This window comes from Macaca thibetana, chromosome 12 (assembly GCF_024542745.1).
Source record: "Macaca thibetana thibetana isolate TM-01 chromosome 12, ASM2454274v1, whole genome shotgun sequence".
NCBI lineage: Eukaryota > Metazoa > Chordata > Mammalia > Primates > Cercopithecidae > Macaca > Macaca thibetana.
Window position 1 is genome coordinate 124,652,974 of NC_065589.1, and position 21,370 is coordinate 124,674,343.

The 21,370-nt window shown below is 61.4% G+C and overlaps 1 protein-coding gene across 22 annotated transcripts in view; it reads right to left on the reverse strand.

Moving 5' to 3' along the window:
* BIN1 (bridging integrator 1) overlaps positions 1 to 21,370 on the reverse strand; it is a 58,990-nt gene that overhangs the window by 1,594 nt on the left and 36,026 nt on the right. For 2 of the 22 annotated variants that reach the window (XM_050752555.1, XM_050752556.1), the window contains exons 3-12: positions 20,996 to 21,050; positions 20,787 to 20,881; positions 20,230 to 20,325; positions 19,308 to 19,415; positions 14,286 to 14,371; positions 14,048 to 14,123; positions 12,559 to 12,641; positions 9,383 to 9,527; positions 1,196 to 1,306; positions 815 to 916 (exon numbers count right to left, since the gene is read on the reverse strand). In XM_050752555.1, coding sequence (XP_050608512.1) covers positions 815 to 916; positions 1,196 to 1,306; positions 9,383 to 9,527; positions 12,559 to 12,641; positions 14,048 to 14,123; positions 14,286 to 14,371; positions 19,308 to 19,415; positions 20,230 to 20,325; positions 20,787 to 20,881; positions 20,996 to 21,050 — 957 coding nt within the window. Of the gene's footprint in view, positions 1 to 814; positions 917 to 1,195; positions 1,307 to 1,544; positions 1,635 to 2,700; positions 2,809 to 3,869; positions 3,894 to 4,341; positions 4,450 to 7,838; positions 7,968 to 9,382; positions 9,528 to 11,059; positions 11,105 to 12,558; positions 12,642 to 14,047; positions 14,124 to 14,285; positions 14,372 to 18,541; positions 18,635 to 19,307; positions 19,416 to 20,229; positions 20,326 to 20,786; positions 20,882 to 20,995; positions 21,051 to 21,370 lie in introns of all 22 variants that reach the window. The other 20 variants (XM_050752533.1, XM_050752536.1, XM_050752534.1 and 17 more) reach the window with 20 other exon arrangements.

The window sequence follows — 21,370 nt, forward strand, 5'->3', positions numbered from 1 at the left end:
GGCCGGCCAGACCCTCTGTGCACAGCCCGAGGTGCTCAGGGGCTGAGCCATGGAGGGAGCCGGATGCCCACCTGCACCACCAACCCCCCCCCCGCCATAAGCAAAGCTGGCGCTACACAGCAGGGAGGCTCCTGCCAAGAGTCCACGGCCCCCTGGGTGGGGCAACTGACCCAGATCCAGGAGGGTTCCAGACCCAGAAGGGACACACTTAGCACCCGCCCAGGCTCAGCAGGAGCCCTCACTTCCAGGAGATTAACACGAAGCCACGGCAGGAGGAGAAGGGTCTGGAAGGCATCTCGGGTGAGCCTCAGCTGGGGACACAGCTGGGAGACCCATGGCCCTGCGTGGACAGGGCAGGCCCGCCTCGAGGGGCGGCATACGGGGCTTCATGAGCCCAACCAGTGCTCCAGCCACCGCGGGGTGGGCACCTTGTGGGCGGGGCAGGAGGAGTCAAGCATCCTGCCTCTGGAGGAAGGCAGGCCTCAGGCACGCCGCCAGGAGAGAAGGCGAGAGACAGAGGCAGAGCTGAGAGCGCCAGAGCAAAGCGGGACGTGGGGAGAAGAAAGCAGAGGCTACAGGAAGAAGGGGGTATGGTGACAGGGAGAGAGAGAGGCCTAACAGGAGAGGGGCGGAGGAAAGGGAGAGGAGAGGAAAAGGCCAGACGTGGAGGGCGGGGAGGAGCAGTCGGCGCAGGAGGCCTGGTGCTCGCGAGCCTCTGCTGCCCCCTGCTGGCCTGTCCCTGCCGCGGCGGTGCCAGCCGAAGCCAGGTTGCCTGTGGTGCCCCTGAGCTCTGGCGGCCCCGCCCAGCCCTCACCTGCTCCTCAGGGTTTTGGAAGGGGATCACCAGCACCACGTCGCCAGCCTTGAGCTGCAGCTCGTCTGTGTCGGTGGCCGTGTAGTCGTGCTGGGCCTGTACCTGCAGAGGATGCGGACGTCGAGTCAGACCTTCCGTCCCACCTCCAGCCCTGCACAGAGTAAGGGCCTCGCGTATGGGAGGTGCGGGTGGCGATCTAGAGACCAGGAGCGCTCAAAAGCAGCAGGCCGGGATGGGGCTCAGATGCCACCTCGCCAGCTGGGAGTGACCTAGTAGCGCCCGCACGACTTTGGGCAAACCACAGAGCCTCCTGAGGCTCAGGGTCTTCATCTGCCCACCAGGGCACTGAGAGACTGCAGTAGTCGGAGGCTCTGGGCTCACCTTGAACATGAAACCCGGGGGCAGGTCCAGGCGCCCGGCCCCACTGCCGCCCTCCACGGTGCCATTCACAGTTGCTGGGAAGGTCTCCACCACGACAGCAGGAAGAGAGCTCTGGTGGCAGAGGTTCGGGTCAGCTGGGCAGGGAGGTGGTCCAGGGACAGCCAGGGCCACCGAGAAGAGGGGCGGGGAGGGGAGAAAGGTGTCTGTGCCTGGTGCCAGACCAGCCCGCCTCCAGCTTCCTCAACAGGAGCCAGGCCTGGACCAGCACCAGCAGGGGCCACAGGGGAGCCCCGGGCAGGCAGGCGGGCGGCAGGGAGGAAAAGGCAGGGATTCGTCCCTGCTGTCTTACGGAGGCTGCTTCACTTGCCGCCGTCTCCCCTGGCTCCTGGGCTCCAGCCGCAGGTTGGGTCCCACCCGCCACCTCCGAGGCCTCTGCTGGCTGCAACATAAATGCCGGCTTGGGGTCAGACACACGACAGGACACAATCAGGACACAGGAAACAGGCCACAGGAGGGCAGCACCCAAGTGAGAGGGCTGGGGGCATCGCCGGGCTGGCAGCAGGGTCTAGAGCCGCCCAGTGTCTCGAAGAATCCAGGGAGCCCCTGCTGGACAGGTCAGGCCCTGGGCCCGGGAAGCAGCTGAAGAGTAGGTGCTGGCAGGCCCAGGGATGTGAGTGGCATGCTGTGAAGAAGCCCAGTGCAAGCCCCGGAGTGCCACCCCCAACCCCGCCTCACAGGCCCTTCCCTCTCGGCACCAAGACCTCACCCAACCACAGCCACCGCCCGCCCACCCTGCTTGGCCTGGCAGGTGGCAGGAGCTTTCTGAACCTATAGATGGTCCATGGCAGGGGACAGCAGCACACATCTGTCCCAGCCTGAGCACAACCAAGCACTGCCTGTGCGGTACAGCCTGTGTGCAGCCCAAACCCAAGAAGGGTGTGGCACAGCACGGGCACCATGGCAGGCCCTGCAGGGGCCCCAGAGCTGGGCTGACCTGGGCCAACACTCAGACTTGGCCACTTCTGAGTGCTGGAACCAAGTGACTCAACCCTTCTAGTCCCCCATCTCCTCATCTGTCAAAGGAGGAAGTGTCTGGCTGGCAAGGTGACGATGGAGATTAAACGAGAAGATTCTGGAAAGTGCCTGGCATAAACCAGTAGGTGCTCTAAACGCTCCTCCTCCTACTCTGGGAGGCCTGAGCTGGGAGGCTGTGCTGGGAGGCTGGTCTGGGAGGCCTGAGCTGGGAGGCCGCACTGGGAGGCTGTGCTGGGAGGCTGGGCTGGGGTGGGCGAGCAGGAGGGGCTGATGTGCCCAGCCGTGCTCACTCACCCCTGGCAGCCTTGGTGACAAGCCCATGCTGGGGCAGCCTAGCTCAGGACACTGTCCTCACACTCACATCCATGGTGGCCTGGTCCCTCCTGCAACCCTTCCTCGGGGCTCTCCTTCCATGCTGCAGCCCCAGAGACTGGGGACAAGCCAGACAGGGGCTGGAGGTGGGCACTTACTTGGGCAGGCCCCGGCTCGGCCGTCTGGCTGGGCCAGGACACAGCAAAGGTGCCCTCGGCAGCGCTGGGCTCCCCGGAAGGCAGGCTGCCGGCTGGACTCTCTGTGGGCTGGTAACAGGCCACGAGGAGAGAACAGGGAGGGGGTGGGGAGGCCGGGATGGAAGGACAATGGGCAGGATCACAAGACAAGAGAAGATGTCACCAGCGGCTGGGGTTGGTGGGGCAGGGTGGGTACCAGCAGAGCCCGGCCGGCCACCCGCCTCCCACGTCCTCTCTCCTGTCACTGCCAAAGGGACAGGCAGTGTGTCTGCTGCCCAAGCTCAGCACCTACCAAAACCCACTTGTCAAAATGGTCCTACAGCCCACACCAGGCCGGCTTTTTCTGGCTTCCTCCACAGGGAGATCCTACCGTGGAGCTTCCAGAGCTCCCAGGAGCCTGGGCTGCCAGCGGGTGCCCCAAGAGCACCTGCACACCCACCTGCCCCTCCCAGCATCTCTGCCTTTATCAGGGAGTCTCAGGGACACAGCCCAGGAGACCCTGTTGGAATTCTGGCTCTACCATGACCAGTTCTTGGGCAAGTACCGAGCCCTCCCTGAGCCTCTGTGTCCTGAGCTATCAGGTGACAGCGACACGGGTCCTGTGTGAGCTGGCCTTGCACCTGCCCGCAGGCCCTGCTCTCAGAAGGCACCCAGCCATACCCTGTCTTCCCTGACGCTCTCAAACCATCCATTCCTCCCCTCTCCCCCTCCTCCCAAATAGCTCCCCACTGCCAAACAGCTCAGAGGGCAAGACTCTTCCACCCGAGGCCCTCCTGCCCCACACCCTGAGGACGCTCGTCCATCCTGGGTCACCGGCCCGCTTCTGTCCGGAGGCAGACACTCACAGGCTATGAAAACGACACCAGATTTCAGGGGACCCCTGTCTCAAACTAAACTGAGGATCCCCTTTTCCAAGGGCCTGCCAGAGGGAGCAGCAGCAGAATGGCTGGAGATGGACGGCCTCACCAGCTACCTGTGCTTGAGCACATGCCTGTGTGTGCTGCGTGTGGGGTGTGTGTGGGGTGCGTGCACCTGTGAACAGGCTAGGAGGAGGCCAAGGCATGTGGGCCCGGACGCATACGAAGAGTGGCTCCCACAGGGGCTGGACACAGAGCAGATACACAGCTTACCTCCCAGAGATCCCACGGAATTGACTGAGCGCAGCAGTGAGGGCGAGAAGGACAGTTAGCACAGAGGTTAGAGACAGGGTGGTAAGCAGTCCCCAGGGACCCTACCCCCGCTCGCCCCAGGCCCTCCAGCCTAGCAGGCGCAGGAGTGGCTCGGAGTCAGCTAGACTCCAAGGTTTGCAGGTGACTGAGCTCCTGACACCTCCCAGGGAGCTTCAAGACCCCAGGCCAGGATGCAAGATGAGCACAGAGATGCCGGGTGGTGCTCAGTGACCTCCTACTGAGAGTTCTCCCAGCTGATAAGGGGCTGCTCCCCACCCTACGACCAGCAGGTGATGAGGGCCGAAGTCTGGGGTGCCAGGGGAAGGGCAGTGACCCAGGCCTAGATGGGGTCACATGGCCAATGGGCAACATGAGCCCAGGGTTGGGCACCTGGAGGCTGGTGGGCCCTTGGGCAATGGTGGGCACAACCAACCTGACCAGAGGGCGTGGGTGCCTTCACGGGGCTCGTCACGGGCGGGAGGGGGTCAAAGTCCAGGTCCAGCAGACTGGCCTGCTCCGAGAAAGGCCCCGGGGCCTCAAACTTGGCAGCAGCAACAGAGGAGGAAGCAGTTAGTGTTAAGCTGGGAGCCCTCATCCCAGGCAGACACTGCAGGCGCAGGCACACGCATAGACACAGACACACACACACACACACGCGACACACATGCACAGAACAAGCGCACATACATGCACACACGCTGGCACACAGCCCAGGCACCAGCCCATCCACCTCACACCCAGGAACACTGCCCAAAGCCACGCGCCCCTGCACAGGCTCCCGCCCATACCAGGAGGACCCCAATGCCTGCCTCAAACTCCCAGTCATAGGCCTACCCGTGGCCACCACCCCACAGGGCCAGTGCCAGGCCCCAGCTCTCTCCCGCCTCCATCCACAGGCTGGTGCCCCCCACCCCCCGCCCGCCCCGTGCCTGCACCTCCGCTCCACTCCCCGCCCAAGAGTAGCTGATTCTGCTACTCCCCAGTGGCAAGAGCGGCACCAGGCCACAGCCACCCTCAGTGCTCCCGACTGGGAAAGTTCCAAAGGCAGAGACTTCCCACTGGCTTTTCCTCAGCCCCAGACAGGCCGGTCACTCTCTGGCAACACCACCACCGGCCAGCTCCAGGGACGGAGGAAAGGGTGGACCCAGCCCACAAAGCCCAAGAGGCCAAGCTTCAAAGTGGGGGTCTTCAACATGCAGGGGCTTCACAACCACCTGGGGCACCTGGGTTAAAACTGCAGGCCCTTGACCCCTCCCCAGCAGCCACCCCCCAAGATCCCCTTCCAGTGAGCCCAGGAATAGGCATGTGACAGGCATGGCCCCAGGGATGGGACACGGTGGCCCTGGCCACACTGTGACAAGCCTTCCCATAAGCTGGGCCAGACTAGCATGGGAGGAAGGGGCTTCCTTAGAGCCCCCGGCACGGGCAGGAGCAATGACTCCAGTGAGCCCTGGGCAGCGCCCACGCCCACGCCCATGCCCAGGGCACAAGCTGCCTTCTGAGGAGCGGGGAGTGGCTCGGCTCCGGCCTCCATCTTGTACCTGGGGCTTCCCTTTGGGGGCCAGGGATAACTTTGCCCAGGTTTAAAAGGAGAGGGATGTGACTGGGGTGCTCCCCTCCCGGGCCCTCAGGCAGTGCTGGAAAAGCCCCAGCCCCACAGCTCAGGCCAGCAGCTTCCCGGCTCCACACACTCTTCACAGGCACTGGGCACGGACGGGGCGCCCTTCCACGCAGCCTCCACCATGAAGGACGTGAGACCTGGGGCTGTGGGTCGGGCTCCGCAGAGGCACCTCCACAGCTGAGCTGAGGGCTCGTTGGGAGAGACCCGAGGCCCTCAGTCCTAAGAACACCCAGCTGTCCCGCAGCTCAGGGGACAAGGCGTGGAGCAGTCCACATGGCCAACGAGGTGTCAGAGAGCCCAGGCCAAATGGACTCACTTCCTAGAACCAGGGGCCCCAGGCCCCAAGCCCTGCCCTGGGCCCATCCCATCAGCTGACTGCCCTTTAGGTCCAGCCCTGTCTGGGGAAGCCAGGGTGGGGAGGTCGCTGCTCCGCCCCATAACCGGCCGTCTCTGAAGAAAGAGCCGTGAGGACGCCTGTGCACAGCTCCTAGGTGCCTCCAACCAGTGGGCAGCCAGCGTCTCTCCCCAGTGGCCCCCACCCTGCCCCAGCAACACCCTTCCCTCCTATCTCAGAGAAGTCAGCCAACCCAGGCAGCCATACCCGTCGTGTGCCGAGGGGAGGGTCACCCGCCAGAGAGCTCACCATCCCTTCGCTGTCCTGCCCTGGCAGGTGGCACCTCGCCATGCAGGCCCGGGACTGTCCCTCCATGCAAGGACACAGGCTATTCACCACCCCACAGCTGGGAAGCCCGTGGGCACCAGCGTCATGGACAAGGGCACGCCCACCCCTGCCCCATGCCCCACCCAAAGGTCATGGCTCCCCCACCCCAGACCAGGAAAACCAGTTGCCCGGAGATGGCACACACGGTGGCGAGGGAGGCAGGTATGGTAGAGAGGGACAGGCGCACTCAGAACCTGGGTACGGGTGGTCTCTGGGCCACCTCCTGGCCTGGCACACCTTGTTCTGGCGTGGGCCTGCGGCACAGGCCCTAGGTTCCTTGCCTCACCTGTTAAATGGGGGCATGATGCATAATGGGGGCATAATGGGATATAGGAAGTGGCTGGCACCATTCCCCGCTCAGTATTTGCCAGTGTCCATGCCATCCCATCTCCCTCACCTGCACACACACTGGGCATCCCCAGGGCGGAGGCACGCTCGAGCCAGGGAGGTCCTCAGCCCTGACCCCACACTGCTCTTCCTACATCGCCCTCTGCCACCATCCCACAGAGAGGGGCTCCCAAGCCTGCCAGGTCCCTGACACCTGCGTCACTCACCCAGACACCTGCAGCCTTGGATCTAAAGCTCCTTAGTTCTAGCCCTAGTCTTTGCATAGGGGCTTGAGGCCCACCATCCCCAACCCTTCCTAGCAGCGACCACTGTTCGCAGTTCCCAGCAGCCACTCCCCACACTCACACCCTCCAACCTATCCCCACTAGGCATCTGAGCTGTGTGAAGGGGTTTGCTGGAGGCCACCACAGCCTGGACTGGACAGTCTCCCCTACAGGCGAGGCTCCCCATGTGGGAAGGGCCCTGGCTCACCCACAGGAGGGAGGCCGAGGCCTGGATGGCTGGCCTTGAGGAGGCAGTCAGCTCTGGGGGAGTGCAGGGAAGGCCGGCCACCCCTGGGCAAATCTGACAACACATCAGCCCACTCCAGCACTGGCGAGTGGCGCTTCCAGCAAGACACTCCCGCCAGGCCCCCACCAGGAAGGACGTGAGACCTGGGGCAGTGGGCCGGGCTCCCCAGAGGCACCTCCACAGCTGAGCCGAGGGTCCATTGGGAGAGACCCAAGTCACCCTGGGTGGCTCCCTGCTGCATCTGGGCATTCCACACCTCTCAGGGAGTGTGCACGCAGCAGCTGTGCTCTGAAGCCTGGCCGCTGCCCCCGCCCTCAAGTGACTGACAGCAGCTGTGGGAGCTGAAGTCCAGGTGCTTCAGCCATTCCAGGGCCTTCCAACTCTCCCTGCCCCTGGAAGCCTTCCCTGACACCACAGGTCCTCCACACTCCCCAATCCCCTCTGCCAAGTACCCACTGCACCGCAAGGGCACTGCTGACGTGACTGCTGTGCCGGGAGGGATGGGCACCTTTCCCCGCTGGGGCCCTGCATCCAGCCTTAGTACATGCTCAGAGATGGGTGATGATGATGGAGGATGATGGACAGAGGGAAGGAAGGGTGAGAGAGGGAAACTGACAGTCTCTCTGGCCAGATTCTTGGCTCTTGAGACAGAAGCATAGAGGATGAAGGCCATGCACGCCCTGAGAGGGCAGGAAGAGAGGAGAGCTGGGCCGCGGCGGCCGCGGCTGACCTGGGAGGGGGTGGTCACGCTGATCTCAGGGACAAACGTGTCCTCAAACAGGCTGAGGATCTGCTCCTGCTTGACCTCCTTGGACGGGGTGTGTTTGGGAGGCGGAGGGACTGGTGGGCCTTTCCGGAGCTGTGGGTCGGCGGCGGGTGAGGGGCCGCGCGGGAAGGCACAGCAGAGCACGGGGTTTGGGGGAGACAGACAGAGACGAAGACACGGTTAGTCACACCCCAGGCCACAGCCCCACCCAGGCCACTGAGCAGGGCGCAGCAAATGAAGATTCGCTGCCCTCCCAGCCCCAGGACACAGACATCAAGACCGCAGGCCACCCCCGAGAGGGACACAGAGGCAGGAGGTCCAGAAACGCTGTGTGGAGAGATGAGAGAGGTGAGGGGAGAGGAGAGAGGGAGAGCGAAGAAGAGGGAGAGAGGCCCCGGGCTGCCCGCTGGCCAACTGTGGGAGGGTCTGGCTTCCACCCGCCTGGCGAGAAGACTGGAGAAGGAAACAATCGCTGAGAGACAGCCAGGCCCCAGGCTCGCTCTGCCCACCTTGCCCTTCCCGCAGGCACCTCTCTCCACCTCCCCCCACCTCCCAGGGCATAGGGCTGCCCACAGGGAGCCCAGCTCAGACGAGTGTGTCCCAGAGGAAGCCAGCATGGCACCAGGATGGGGCAGAGGCCACACCCCTGCCCGCCAGGTGGGGGACCTCAGGCAGGTCACGCACCCACGAGGCTGGGCTTCCTCATGTCTTGGGTGATGACAGCGTCTGCTTCACAGGGGGTTTGTGGGGACCCAGTGAATGAAAACCCAGAAGGCACTGGCACCATGTCCAGGTCAGGGGAAGTGCTGTTCGGCGCAGGCTCCCACCACGTCCTTAGCCCTGCTATCCTAGTCAGCAGCAGGGCAGGGTGGCGGCAGAAAACTGGGAGCTGCAGGAGGCCCGGCTATGAGAACACCGCCACCTGGTCAGCCAGCGCCTAGGGCCCTGCAGACACCTGGAGAGCCCGCTGGGGACAGGTGGGGTGGAGACGGGGACAGTCCAGAAGCCCAGGACCTGCCCCCTTAGCCACCCCACACTCTCCACTGAGCCCTTCCTCTCTCTGTCCCTTTAAAGGCCCTGCGTGGCCACCTGGCTGGGCTCCTCCCTCAGGCCCCTTTAAGACAGAGAGGCCAGGAAGAGGGACAAGCAGCCCGCTCCGGAGATCTGGATGCTCTGTGGGCTGAGCGCCCAGAGCCTCTGCTAGGGAGGAAAAGAAGATGGAGAAAGAGTCAAGCAGCCAAAAGACCAGGGAGAGGGAAGGGGAGGGCGCTGCAGTAGGGGTGGGCCCTGGGGAGGGGCGAGCAGTCACAGATGCCTCCCGGAAGCACGCCAGGCTGGATGAGGGGAAGGAGACCCAAGTCCAGGCCCAACCCCCACTGGGCAAAGCATCGGGTCCATAGCTGCCCAGGCCAGAAAGGGAACAGAGGAGTGGGAGGATGGGGGACAACAGCAAAGCCAGAGGAGAATGAGGGAGGGCAGTGGACCTGCCACCGAGACATCACTCCTACCTGAGATGGGGACTTGGGGAGGGTGGCTCCGGGCGTGGCCCCGCCGGCTGGCTCTGGCTCGTGGTTGACTCTGATCTCGGGGGTGGCGGCAGGGGAGCCATCTGGAGGTGAAGGGCTCTTGTTCCCTTTTGCAGGCGCGTTGTCACTGTGGGGGCAGGACAAGAAAGGGAGCCCAGTGTTGGGGGACTGAGGCACAGGAGACAGAGGGGCAAATGTGTTGACATCTGTGTGAAGAGGTGTGTGCATATGGAGGTGTGAGGCCGTGTGTGTGTGTGTGTGTGTGTGTGTGTGAGTGAGAGAGAGAGAGAGAGCGGGAGGGTGGGGGGAGCCAAGGGACCTGGGCTTGGGGGGCTGGAAGTGGGGAGCCTGCCTCAGAGACAGGAACAGCCCAAGGCAGGACTCCAGGCTGGAGGTCTACGGTCCCCAGGAGTGCTGGCAGGCACCTTGGAACCATCTGTCGCAGAGGCCAGACCAACACCACCACAGGCTCCATGGGGTCCACCAGGGCCCATGCTGACAGCCCAAGATCCACAGCAGGAGGAAGCCAGACATCCTAGAGGCACAGTGAGTCTCCCACACCACAGGCAGCAGCCCCTCTGTTCTGGGGGCCGCTCCCCAGCCTGCTGCCCCCAGGCCTCCTCGCTGCCCTCCCTGCCTGTCCATCACAGAACCCTGGTACATGTCTCCAGACCTTGGCTCTCCTGTCCTCTAGGCCATTGGAGGCCAAAAGCAGGGCCTGGACAAACTAAGAGAGGCGTCCTCATCACAGAGGAGTGGGCAGCTGGCGATGGAGGGGACAGGTCCTGAGCCATGGCATTCAGTGCCAGAACGCAAGGGGGAGGTGGTGTGATGCTGTGCACCCCGCACAGGGTCAAGGGTGCAGGGAGAAAATTCTCTACCAGAACCTGCATAGAGAGGCCTAGAAAGGCGCTGCCCAATATGATTGCCACTAGCCACCAAACCTGAGTTTGGCAATGCAAACTCAAATCAGTGAAATTTACGTGTAATTTAAATGAAAAATTCCGCTGCCCAGTCACACTGGCCAGTTTCAAGTGCTCGATAGCCCCATGGGGTAACTGGCATCTGTGCTGGACAGTGCAGATCTAGAAGCATCCAGCAGGAACCAGTGACCGAGTCACCTGAGGGCAAACCGTGGAACAGCCTAAGAGATGTCGCTGACACCATCTTTCCTTTTGGAATCTGTGTTTTATGGGAATGTATTCTCCTTAAAGAATATATATAAGTATATAGTATATATAAGTGTGTGTGTGTATATATATATAAGTATATAGTATACACACAGAATTTTTTGAAAAACAAAAAACCCCACCGTGCCGCAGTGTCACCTCCCTGGCCCTCCCCAGTTCTCCTTCCCAGCCGCGTCCGCCATTGGTAAGTGCGCTGGTGGCTCGGGCACACCCAGGGCTAGACAACTGAGGGGCGCCCAGAGGAACGTGCTAAATCCAGCCAGCTGCTCAGAGGCCTGCCCGCCCCGCACCGCCTCCGCCTTCCCACCCAACACACACACACACACACACACGCCAGCCCTGCCGGGCAGCACTGCACACAGAGCCAGGTTACGGGTTAGTGGCGTCTGGGAGCGGGCTGCAAGGCGCATGCACAGGGCCGGCCAGGGCGCGGACCTCTGCGCCCCCCCGCAGCACTCACTGCCTGTACCTGTTCTTCTTTCTGCGCAGCCGCGAAAACAGTTTACTTTTCTTTCTGTGGGGACGGACGGGAGGTGGAGGCCTTCATTCTGGAGAAAGGCCAGGGACAGAACTGGCCCGTCCCCTTCCCTCTTTGCCAACCCCTCTGCTCAGAGGACAAAGGGGCAAAAGCCTCTCCTAAGTGCCAGAGGCCTTGCAGAGGGCCTGGGCCTGCTATCCCAGGGTGCCCGGGCAGGCCCCTGATGTGGCCAGGTGCCCGGGGTGATGCTAACAGGGCCTGGTGAGGGGCAGGATGCTCGGGGCAGGGGAGAGTCACCCTGCCTGTGGTCCCAGTCCCCAGGAGCTCCAGGTGTGCCCAGAGTGCCAGAAAAGGCCCCCAGGCCAGCACAGAGTGCACAAGAGGCCACTCGGCTGGAAGGGAGGCTCCTGGGCCTCCACTGTCCCTCTCTCTTCCCTCCACCTCCTTCCTGAGGGGAGCCATGGTTCTGGCCAGGACGGCCACGCTTACCCCCTGCTGACCCATCCCAGTGTTCCCACCTGTGCCTACAGGCCAGGCAGCTGCCCCTCCCTGCCCGACCTTGGATTCACATTTTGGCCTTTATTCTACAACCCTCCCACACCCCCCCACTGCCACAATGCCTCCCTCCTCACCTCCCCACTCCCAGCCTCAGGTCACCACGGCCCCTCTCTCAGCCACAACTATTTTATGTTCAGGGAAGGAGGGGGCAATCACCACCACCCAATACCCTCATCATCCCAGGCAATACCCCAGGAAGCAGACAGTCGCCCCGTTTTACAGAGTTCCCCGGTGCTCTCCGCGCCCTGCTGTGATGTGCGTGTGTGTATGCACACACTCACACCTGTTGCACACAGTCCCCCTCACACACACACACACGCAGACACGGCCAGAAGGGAGGGGAAGTCCCGGGCTCGCCGCTTCCTCTGATCCACAGCCAGGAGAGCAAGGCGTTTCCCTCCTCCCCCATGGTTCCCCCTCAGGAAACAGAGATCTCCTTGCAGCTGGGCTTCCCAGGCTGAGGACAGGAAGACGACGCCCGTGCAGGTGAGCAGAATGCTGCCATCCAGGGACATGAGCTTTTCCAGAAGCAGGAGAGAGAAGGGCGGCGCTACCTCCCTGCTCTGAGAGGACCGCACACCCCAGAGTCATTCAGTCCTGTTCACACCCCCCAGTCCCCAAAGCTGAGCAGGCTGCCCACTCCAACCCCGGATGCTCCTGCTCCACAATGATGGGGTCCGCCAGCTCAGGGACCCGTGAACTCCCCAGAGTGCTCCTTCCTCAACGAACACAGCCAGAGGCGCAGGGACATTCGAGACAGAGACCTGCCCTCACCTGCTTCCCTGAGCACAGAGAGGCCGAGACAGGAAGGACCCTAGACCTCCGAGGCCAAACTCACAGGGGACCAGGGAGGGCACCAACAGGGTCACAGGAAGGAGCCCTGCCCCTGCCGTGCACACAGTCACGTGCGCCAGGGCTTTCCCCGCACGCACCTGGGCTGGGCCTTGACCGTGAAGGTGTTGCTCCCGTGCTGCTTCTCCAGGCTGACCAGCACGTCGTTGAGGTTCTGGTTGAGCTGTGGGAGAGACAGTGAGGAGGTGCGGGGCTTCCAGGGCCACCAAACAGCCCCACCTTCCCCAAACACCTCTGCTTCTGCCCACCACCTCCGGCCCCTGGCCAGGAACAAGCTCCTCTTTCCCCATCTGTGGGAGCAAGGAACCAGCACACCAAACCTAGAAAAACCAAGGGGCAACAAAACGGGGCCAGTGGGCTACATCACTAATGCCTGTTGTCTCTGGAAGCTATCTTTTCCCCTCCTACTTATAGGGATATCCTAAAATGCCACACAGAGCATGAACTATTTTTACACTTTTCTCTTAAAAATTGTTTTGGCGGACTGTTGATCTTAATTGTTAAGGTCATTTTGCCAAGATGCTTTCAGACCACACTGCAACTGCTGGATATTTCACTGAAAGCACAAGCACGAGAGAAGGTTTATTCCTCACACATGGTGATTCTCATTACTGAGAATATTCCTCTCTTTGATTTGGCCACGAGGGAGCTCACAGCTGAATTTTCATCCTATTTATAAACAACTATGTCCTGTGGCATATATTTTTACAGATTAATTTTATATAAATGTTTCTTCTCTAAAACACCTCTCTCTGTTTTTTTAAACTTTTCATAAGTTGTCTCAAATCTTCAAAGGGAAAGGGGAAAAGGTAAGAAGGAAAGAGAAAGTCTAAAAGGCAAGAAACCATACTCAGGGGTGTGAGTCAGAAGAGGCCCCAAGCTGCTTTTCCTCCTCCGACCCTGGGCCTGAAATCCACCATCATCACTTCATCCCTCTGGGCCCGAGACACAAAGTCAGACCCACACTGGGGGCGGGGGTGCCAGCCCTGGGTCTCTCCAACTGCAAAGTTCAACACCTTTGCGTTTTAGTTGCCAGATAGGTTAAAATGAAAATAACCCAACAGAGAAAGGTAGGCTAATCAGTCCAGACCCTGTCGCACAGTGGATTCATGCAGATGAAACAGGCCTATTTAAATGTCTCAAAAACATGGGAGTAAAATTAAAATGGAGAAAATGCCGGTAATTTTTTTCCTACAAATTGAGAAACTGCCACCATTGTCTAACACTGCACTCCCTGGGCCAAGGTTGCTAGAGAACACATTCACGGTTTGAGAGGGTCTGGTCTACATTCTCGGGTGGTCTGCCCGGGCCTGGTCTACATTCTCAGGTGGTCTGCCCAGGCCAGGACCCAGAAAACGCTCACAGCCTCCCGGCATGCCCTGCTGCGCTCCCTGGGCCCAGGCACTCCTGAAGGGGGCTGTTCCACGGGGCATGGAGGGAGCGCTGTGGTCACCAGTGTGTGCTGAACCTGGCAGGGAAGGAGGAGCTCAGGCCGCCCCTCCCACAACTCTGACTCTGACCCTTGGCCAGGGTGGAGCGTGGCCCCTCAGAGGAGTCCCCAGGGCCTACCTTGCTCATCTCCTTGTGGAAGTTTTCCTCTAGGCCCGCGATGCTCTGGAACGTGTTGACGTAGAAACCTACGCGGCTACAGAAGGGCAGAAGGATGGGGGCCAGGTGAACAGGCAGGTCAAGGCAGCAACTCAGAAACACACTCACCCACGAGCAACCACACGTGCACATCAGAGACACAAACCCGAGAGCGCCCAGGCACCACAGCTCACAGGCTGGGCACCGCGCCGGGCCTCACCTGTTCCACAGGGAGGGCAGCTCCTCCTGCAGATCCACATTCATCTCCTCAAACACCTTCTGGGCTTTGATGAGCTCCTCCTCGGCCTGGAGAGCAGCACGGGTCATTCCCCTCTGCTGGGTGTCTGTCCCAGCCAGCCCAGCCCCGTGGCCAATCCACCCACCTCCTGCCCACCCCTCCTGGCCAGTGCGCCAGGACCAGGGCTCTGGGCAAGACAGAGGCTGAACTGGATGTGGACACCCACGCTGGCGACCTCCCCCTGCAGCCCTCCGGGACCCTGAGGCCGTCTGAGAAAGGGAGGGCTGAGCAGCCAATGCCAAAGAGAGGCCCAGGTGGCCGGGAGGGCAGTGAGCGGCGAGGAGGGCACAAGAGGGGCCAGTCCGGGGCTTGGTGAGCTGGACACAGGACATGCACAGAGGCAGACCCCAGACCCAGCCAAGTGGGGACCCCGCCCACTTCCACATGAACCCCCTCAGGCTTGGCACCAGCCCTGCCGCTGCCTTCTGGCTCTCAAGGCAGCATCTGTCGCCATCCCCCACCGCCCCTGCCCCTGAGTGCTCCCTCCCCGTTTCTGAGGGCCAGCTCCTGGCAGCCTCAGCCACCATCCTTCACTTCACCTCCCAGGGACAGTCCTTCCCACAAAGCCCTCTGTCTCCTGGGACCTGTCTCCACCAGAGGGAGACCAGAGGCAGCCACTCAGGCACCTCTAGGAACGTCAGGGGGACCCTAGAGGAGGGTGCAGGGCCAGGGAGGAGGCGGCCGGGCAGCTGGGCAGTGCCTGGTCCTACTCCCGGCCCACACCTTCCCCAGGGCAGGCCCTGCGCCCTCCAGGCCACTCACACCCACCAGGCGGTGGCGCTCAGGCCCCATCGCACGGCCACAGAGTGCTGGGGAAGGGACTGCAGACGGCAGGTGAGTCACAGACCCCGCCCGGTGCCCAGCCCACCCGCCCGCCTGGGGAAGGGGCTCTGCTGGCTCATTGCAGGAGGACACTGCCGGGGAGAGTGACTCAGAGGTTCGGGGTGTGAGTCACAGCCCAGGAACGTGTCAGGCCCCGCCTAGGGAAACTCCCCGCCAGCAGCCTCACGTTCTCAGGCCCCGGCTGAGGCACCGGGCTGGGCTGCCTTCTGGCAACGGCAGCCAGATGGCCAGAAGGCCACTTAACCACAAAGCACACGATTGCCCCAAGCCCAGCCAGCCTGGGCCCCATCCAGTCTCAGGCAGCAGGACTAGCCCAGGTCAGCCCCTAGCCCCAGGGACTTGGGTTGGGACTGGAGGAGGGGCCACCACGGCTTCTCACAAGTGACCTCCGGCTACTCGCTAGAGTGGGTGTGGGCTCCTTGCCTGACTTTTTAGAATCTAATAAAAATGTAAAGGCAGATTTGGGGGGCAGGGAGAATGTCTATTCAAACATGCATGCCTCTCTTAGATCCAGGGGCCCTGGGCAACCCACACCAGGCTGGGGTGAGGAATACTGTCCCTCCTGCCTCTCCAGGCTGTGGCTGGGCCATCTCTGCCCTACTCCTCTGGGCATCCCAGGACCTGGAAGGGGGGCTGCCAACCATGGTTCTATGGAACTCATAAAATGAGAGACTCCTAGGGGTACTGTTGTGAGCCGAGCACCATCACACATACTCCCCGCCCTCAACGGCCAAGAGGGGGTCTAAAGTCCCACATTCCACATGAACCTGCCTGAACCGCCCGGCTTCTCTACCCACTAGGACCCCCTCTCCATGAGGATGCAGCCACCACCCCCACAACTGCCCAGATGGCAATGGTGGGGACAGCAGTGAAGACAGCACTGCAGCTTGTCTAGGGGGCACATCTGCCCCCAGCCATGCCCTCACAGCTCAGCAACGCTACAGAAAGCCAGAGCCCGGACAGTGCCGCTTGAGTTCCTGAAGTCAGGACCTGTGTCTTGTATTCCCTCTGGTTGGCATTCCTCATATTCTGGCTCTTTCGGAAGCATGTGGAAGGGGCAGGGAGGAAGGTGAGGGCTGTCTGCCATGTCTGCCGTGAGGAGAGAGTGCCCCCACCCCAGCTCCACTGAAGCTAACAGTGGAGGAGAGCAGAGTCACGTGGGCCCGGGGTCCCGAGGACAGCATTCAGGACGCTAGGGCAGGTGTGGAGAGCAACTCAGAACTGGTCCCAGGTCCTCATGGAGCCGGCCAGCTCCCCTGGTACAGCCTAGAGAGGATGCACTGTCTCCTCAAAGTCAAGTCCCCCAGCAGGGCAGCCCCGGAGTCCCAGCTGTCCCATCTCACAGCCAGCCAGCTGCCCACAGGTCACTCCAGAGGCTCTCCAGCCTCCAGCCAGGTATGAGTGAGGTGGGTACAAGGAGGATGTGCTCAAAGAAAAATGGGACCCAATTGAGAGAGCCAGTTTGGCCAAACTGTGAAACATTCACAACACAGCACCCAAAGATGTGATCGCCTGCCTCACCCTCTTGCTGCTCCCCCAGGAGCGTGGGCGTGGGGGCAGGCCCTCCCTCCAGAGTCCCAACCCCACCTGTCCCAGGAGCCCAAAAGCACTGGGCAGGCCCCATAGCCTCCTAAGGAGTTCTCCCATCCACAAAAAAATGTTTCACCTGTTTCAGGGAAAATTATTCAGAAACCCCAGCCCTCAGTCAGTAGTCCCATTTCCCTTCTAGCCCAAGTGCTAAACTGACTGGCAGGGCACACCCACTCCAGCCCCTGGTTCCTCCTCCACCTCCAGAGGCAGATGAAGTCTCAGGCCTATTGAGGGCCCCTAGGCATCACCCCCAGCCCCTGGCTCTCCATGGGCACCCTGATCTCAGGATGAGGCTGTCAGCACTCAGTGCCTCCAAAGTCAGCGCTGGCCTAAAAGAAATCAGGCAGCAGATCAGGTGAGAAATTGGACAGCCAGGCCAGGAGCAGTGGCTCATGTCTGTAATGCCAGCACGTTGGGAGGCCGAGGCAGGTGGATCGCTCAGCCCCAGGAGTTCAAGACCAGCCTGGGCAACAGAATGAGACACAGTCTCTACAAAAAACTTAAAAGATTAGCCAGGCACGGTGATGTGTGCCTGTGGTCCCAGCTACTCGGGAGACTAAGACAGGAGGATTGCTTGAGTTGGGGAAATCAAGGCTGCAGTAAGTCATGATCGCACCACTGCATTCCAGCCAGGGGAACAGAGTGAGACCCGTTCAAAAAAAAGAAAAAGAAATTGAACAGCAAGCCATGCTAAGCCCACCCAGAGGGCTCCATGTCGCAGGCACTCCAGGAAAATGATGAAATCAACAGGCAGCTTTGAAAAAATGGGGCAGCTGCCCAGAGAGAAACCCAACCTCCTGGGCCGGGCCCCTGTCGCTGGCCCCTCGGGAATATGAAGAAGTGTGAGGGCCGCATCCAGGCTGTGACTACGCTGACCCGAAATGTGCCTCAGTTTCACTGGAGAGAAAACCACGTGACCCACCTCTCATAGGGCACTGCATCCAGAGGTCCCTGGCCACACTGTGACCCATTCGGAGGACAAGGGGCTGAGAAGACCATAGCTCTATGGCCAGGATGGTGAGATGGCCCAGGAGTTTTGTAAAAAGAGCCTCCTCCAGGAAGTCCCCCAGGAACACTGTGGTGCTGGTCACTTGCCCTCCATGAATCCCCAAAGGCCGAGGACCCATGCTTCCCCTCCAGGTCTCAGCATCCCAGCCAGACTGGAGGGTCCTCCCAGTAACTCCTCCAGAGTCACCATGGGGACCGCAAGTCCCAGGAAAAGGATGCAGGGACTTCAGTCAGGACAGTCCCAACCCTGCCCCTAACCGTTGGCTCTGGGGCCCCAGGAGGAAGCTGTGATGTGCCTCTCTGGGCAGCTTTGTCTGCTCAGTAAATTCAAGATGATCTCGGAGTTGTCACGAGGCTTGAAGGACAGGTATGGCAGTACAGGGGCCTGAAGATGTCGCCTCCCTCCCCAAAGGAGCCCTCACAGAGGACAAATGGCTCAAAGGCATTCCTGGACCACTAGGATTTCAGAGGAGTCTCCAGGAATGACCACAGACGCAGACACGGAGTGGGCACACCTATGCCCCCACCCAGGTCACACAGAGCCCCTCAGCCAGTTCCTTTGACCCCTACATTTGACTTCAGGTCTCCTCTGAAGCAGGAGCTCTCCCAGGGAAGGCCTTTGAAAAACCCTGCGCCAGCCGGGCTGAGACACCAGCCCTGCATTCCGCCGCAGGGCAAGAGGACAGGACGACAGACCGGAAGGCGCCAGCACGTGCAAGGTTAGAAGCCAGTGTCACCTGATTTCGGAGCAGGTTAGTTTGAGCTACGAGATGAGCCTGCAGTTTGCCTTGGCACCACTGGGGGGCGGCTTTCTCAAGCAGCGAGACAGGCTGGGGTGGGGAGGTCAAGGCAAAGGAAGGTGGAGAGACCAGGGAGGTAGGGAGAGAGAAACAGAGACACACAGATTAAATGCACGTCCACACGCCCCACGTGTGGGGGCCGCCCCAAGCAGATGTGGGCCCTTGAGGCCGACAGAATTAGGGGGAGCCCGAGGGGGCAAGGAGAGGGGGTGAACTCCAACTGCAGAGGCAAAAGGTGCTTGTGGTTAGCAGCACAGGGGGCCAGCAAGCAAGGCCCTGCCCGGAGGAGGGGGCCGCCCCAGCCCCGCATCACAGGATGAGTGGGGCCAGTTCTGCACCTACTGGTTCGCTCCAGCCAGGGACAGGTTGCCTGGGATCGTGTGACGAATTCCACCCGGCTCGCCAGGCAGGGCGGCGCCGTTCCAGGGAAACCCAAGAGGCCCATTCTCAGGCTGGCTGGTGGCCTGGATCAGGGCTGAGGGGCCAGGGTGGCACAGGGGTGGGGGCAGGAATGGGCCTACAGTGGACCTCACCCAGGCACCCACAGGGGCCTCTCACTCACCGGCCTGGGCCCAGCAGCGTCCCCACCCCCAGCTCAGCCACCTGGGGCCAGGCAGGAGGAAGGCTCCACCCTTGGGGTCCTAGACACCCACCCTCTCTCAGCCTCCTGCAGACGCGGCCCCGACCGGCCTCCAGCCCTTACCTTGGCGATTTTGGCTTCATCCTTCTTTTTGGCAGTTTGAAGGGACTCGTAGTGGTGCCGGGCACTGTCGTAGTCCACCAGCTTGCGCCCCCGTTTGGCGATGCGTGACTAGGGCAGACAGAGGAGGGTGCTGAGCGGGGCCTGGCACCCCTGCTGAGGCTTCAGGTCTAGTGGACCCTGGATGGACCCGCAGGGAGGGCAGGAGACCCCAGCTCCACAGGAACCCTCGAGCCCCTGTTGCTGGAACCCTCCTGGTGACAGAGCTCGCCCCCTCCCGGCAGCCCAGTCCCACTGTGTGAAACCAGTTCCTTGCACTGAGCCCATGTGTCTGTGTCCACCAGCTGGTGACGTGTCAGCCAAGTCTTTTCCTTGGCCTGGTCCGTAGCTTCTCATCTCCAGAGCCACCAACAATCAGACTCGGGGAGCTTGAGGCATCTGCACCGGGGGCCCCTGAGGCCAGCATGAGCATGACACCCCCATCCTGCCCACCAAGGGGATCTCGTCCAACCCAATGGTCAACCCAGGCTTCCATGTGCACATCACCGGGGACCACTCACCTCGGTGGAGACCAGAGACACTGCCAGCTCCTAGCACTCACCCAGGCCCAGCAGAGACAGCAGGCTTTGTGAATGCAAGCAACCACACAAACACACCCACACATGTAGACCCAGACAACAGGTGACATGCACACATACCCTTCCAAGCACACATGGTATAAACACAGGGGGCCTGCAGGCACACACACGCCTAGGCCTTACTCACCCTTCTACACCTTCCACAATCATAGAGCCAGCCACTCCACAGCAACACACACACACGCGCGCACACACACACACACACACACACACACGTGCCGTGAGGCTTCCTCCCATAGCCCTGAGACCCAAAGGGACAGGAAGGTCCCAGTAAGTGGGCCTCTCACCTTGATGTCAGGGAACTGGCCCAGGTACGTGTCCATGGTCAGCAGCGCCTGGTCCACCAGCTTCTGGTGGTAATCCATCCACAGCAGGTCGTTGTTCTGAGACAGGCAAGAGCACGACAGTGCCACCAGGGGTGCTGGGCCACACCCGCCCCAGTGCTCTCCTCGCAGGGACCAGCCCCAGCCCCATCTCTTCACAGCTCGGTGGCTTCTCAGAGCCTCAGTTTCCCCATCTGTAAGGTGGGGTAAAAGTTCCTGCCCTATTGGGGTGACTGTGAGGATCAGATACACTGAGGACTGGGGTCAGCCAGGGAGGTCTTGTGAGTCGTGAGCCATAACACACAAATAAGGACAACCACGACCCACCATCTGCCCCATCTTGGCGTGAGGGCGAGTCAGGAGAAAGGCCCTCGGAGAGGGAGGGCAGCTTGCCCCAGGGCACACAGCACGCGAATGCCTGAGAACCAGAGAGCCTTGTCCCAGAGGGCACGGCAGAGTGGGACAGGAGCTGAGACCAGAGGGCCCTCTGAGAAGGGCAGGGACACCTGTCCCATGCTCACCTCTGCGATCTTGTTTGCCTCATCCCTACCAGGCCAGTCAGGTTCATACACCTCCTGCAGACACTCATTCAGCTTCTTGGAAGCCTCGTGCATGGCTGTGGGGCAGAAAGGAAGTACGTGGGCCTCCCACTGATAGCCTTTGTCCCACCCTCCCCAGCTCTGTACCCACCAGCTCTACATGGGCCAGGTGCGCCCTGCCTGCCTCCTACCTTTGACAGAGGCCAGGTAGGTCCGGAGATCCTTCTGCAGCCGGGTGCCCTCGGTCTGCAAAGAGAAGGTCAAGGCTGAGGTCAGGGACTGATGGCACACCCAGTCCCTGACCCCTCTCCTTCCTACCATCCTCACACAAATGAACCAGGCTGCTCTCCTGACAGCAGCCACTGATCAGCTGACCTCCCAACAGGACAGCAGCTACGGCCACCACTCCTGCCTGAGGAGCCCTGTGTCCACAGGCACCCTTGCCCATGTTTGTGGGCACTTGCCCTCTTCCAGATGCCATTCTCAGCCTGGGAAGGAAGGCAGGAAGACAAAGACCCCCCGCTCCGGGATGATATGCTGGGGTTATGGCTGAATGACACACACAC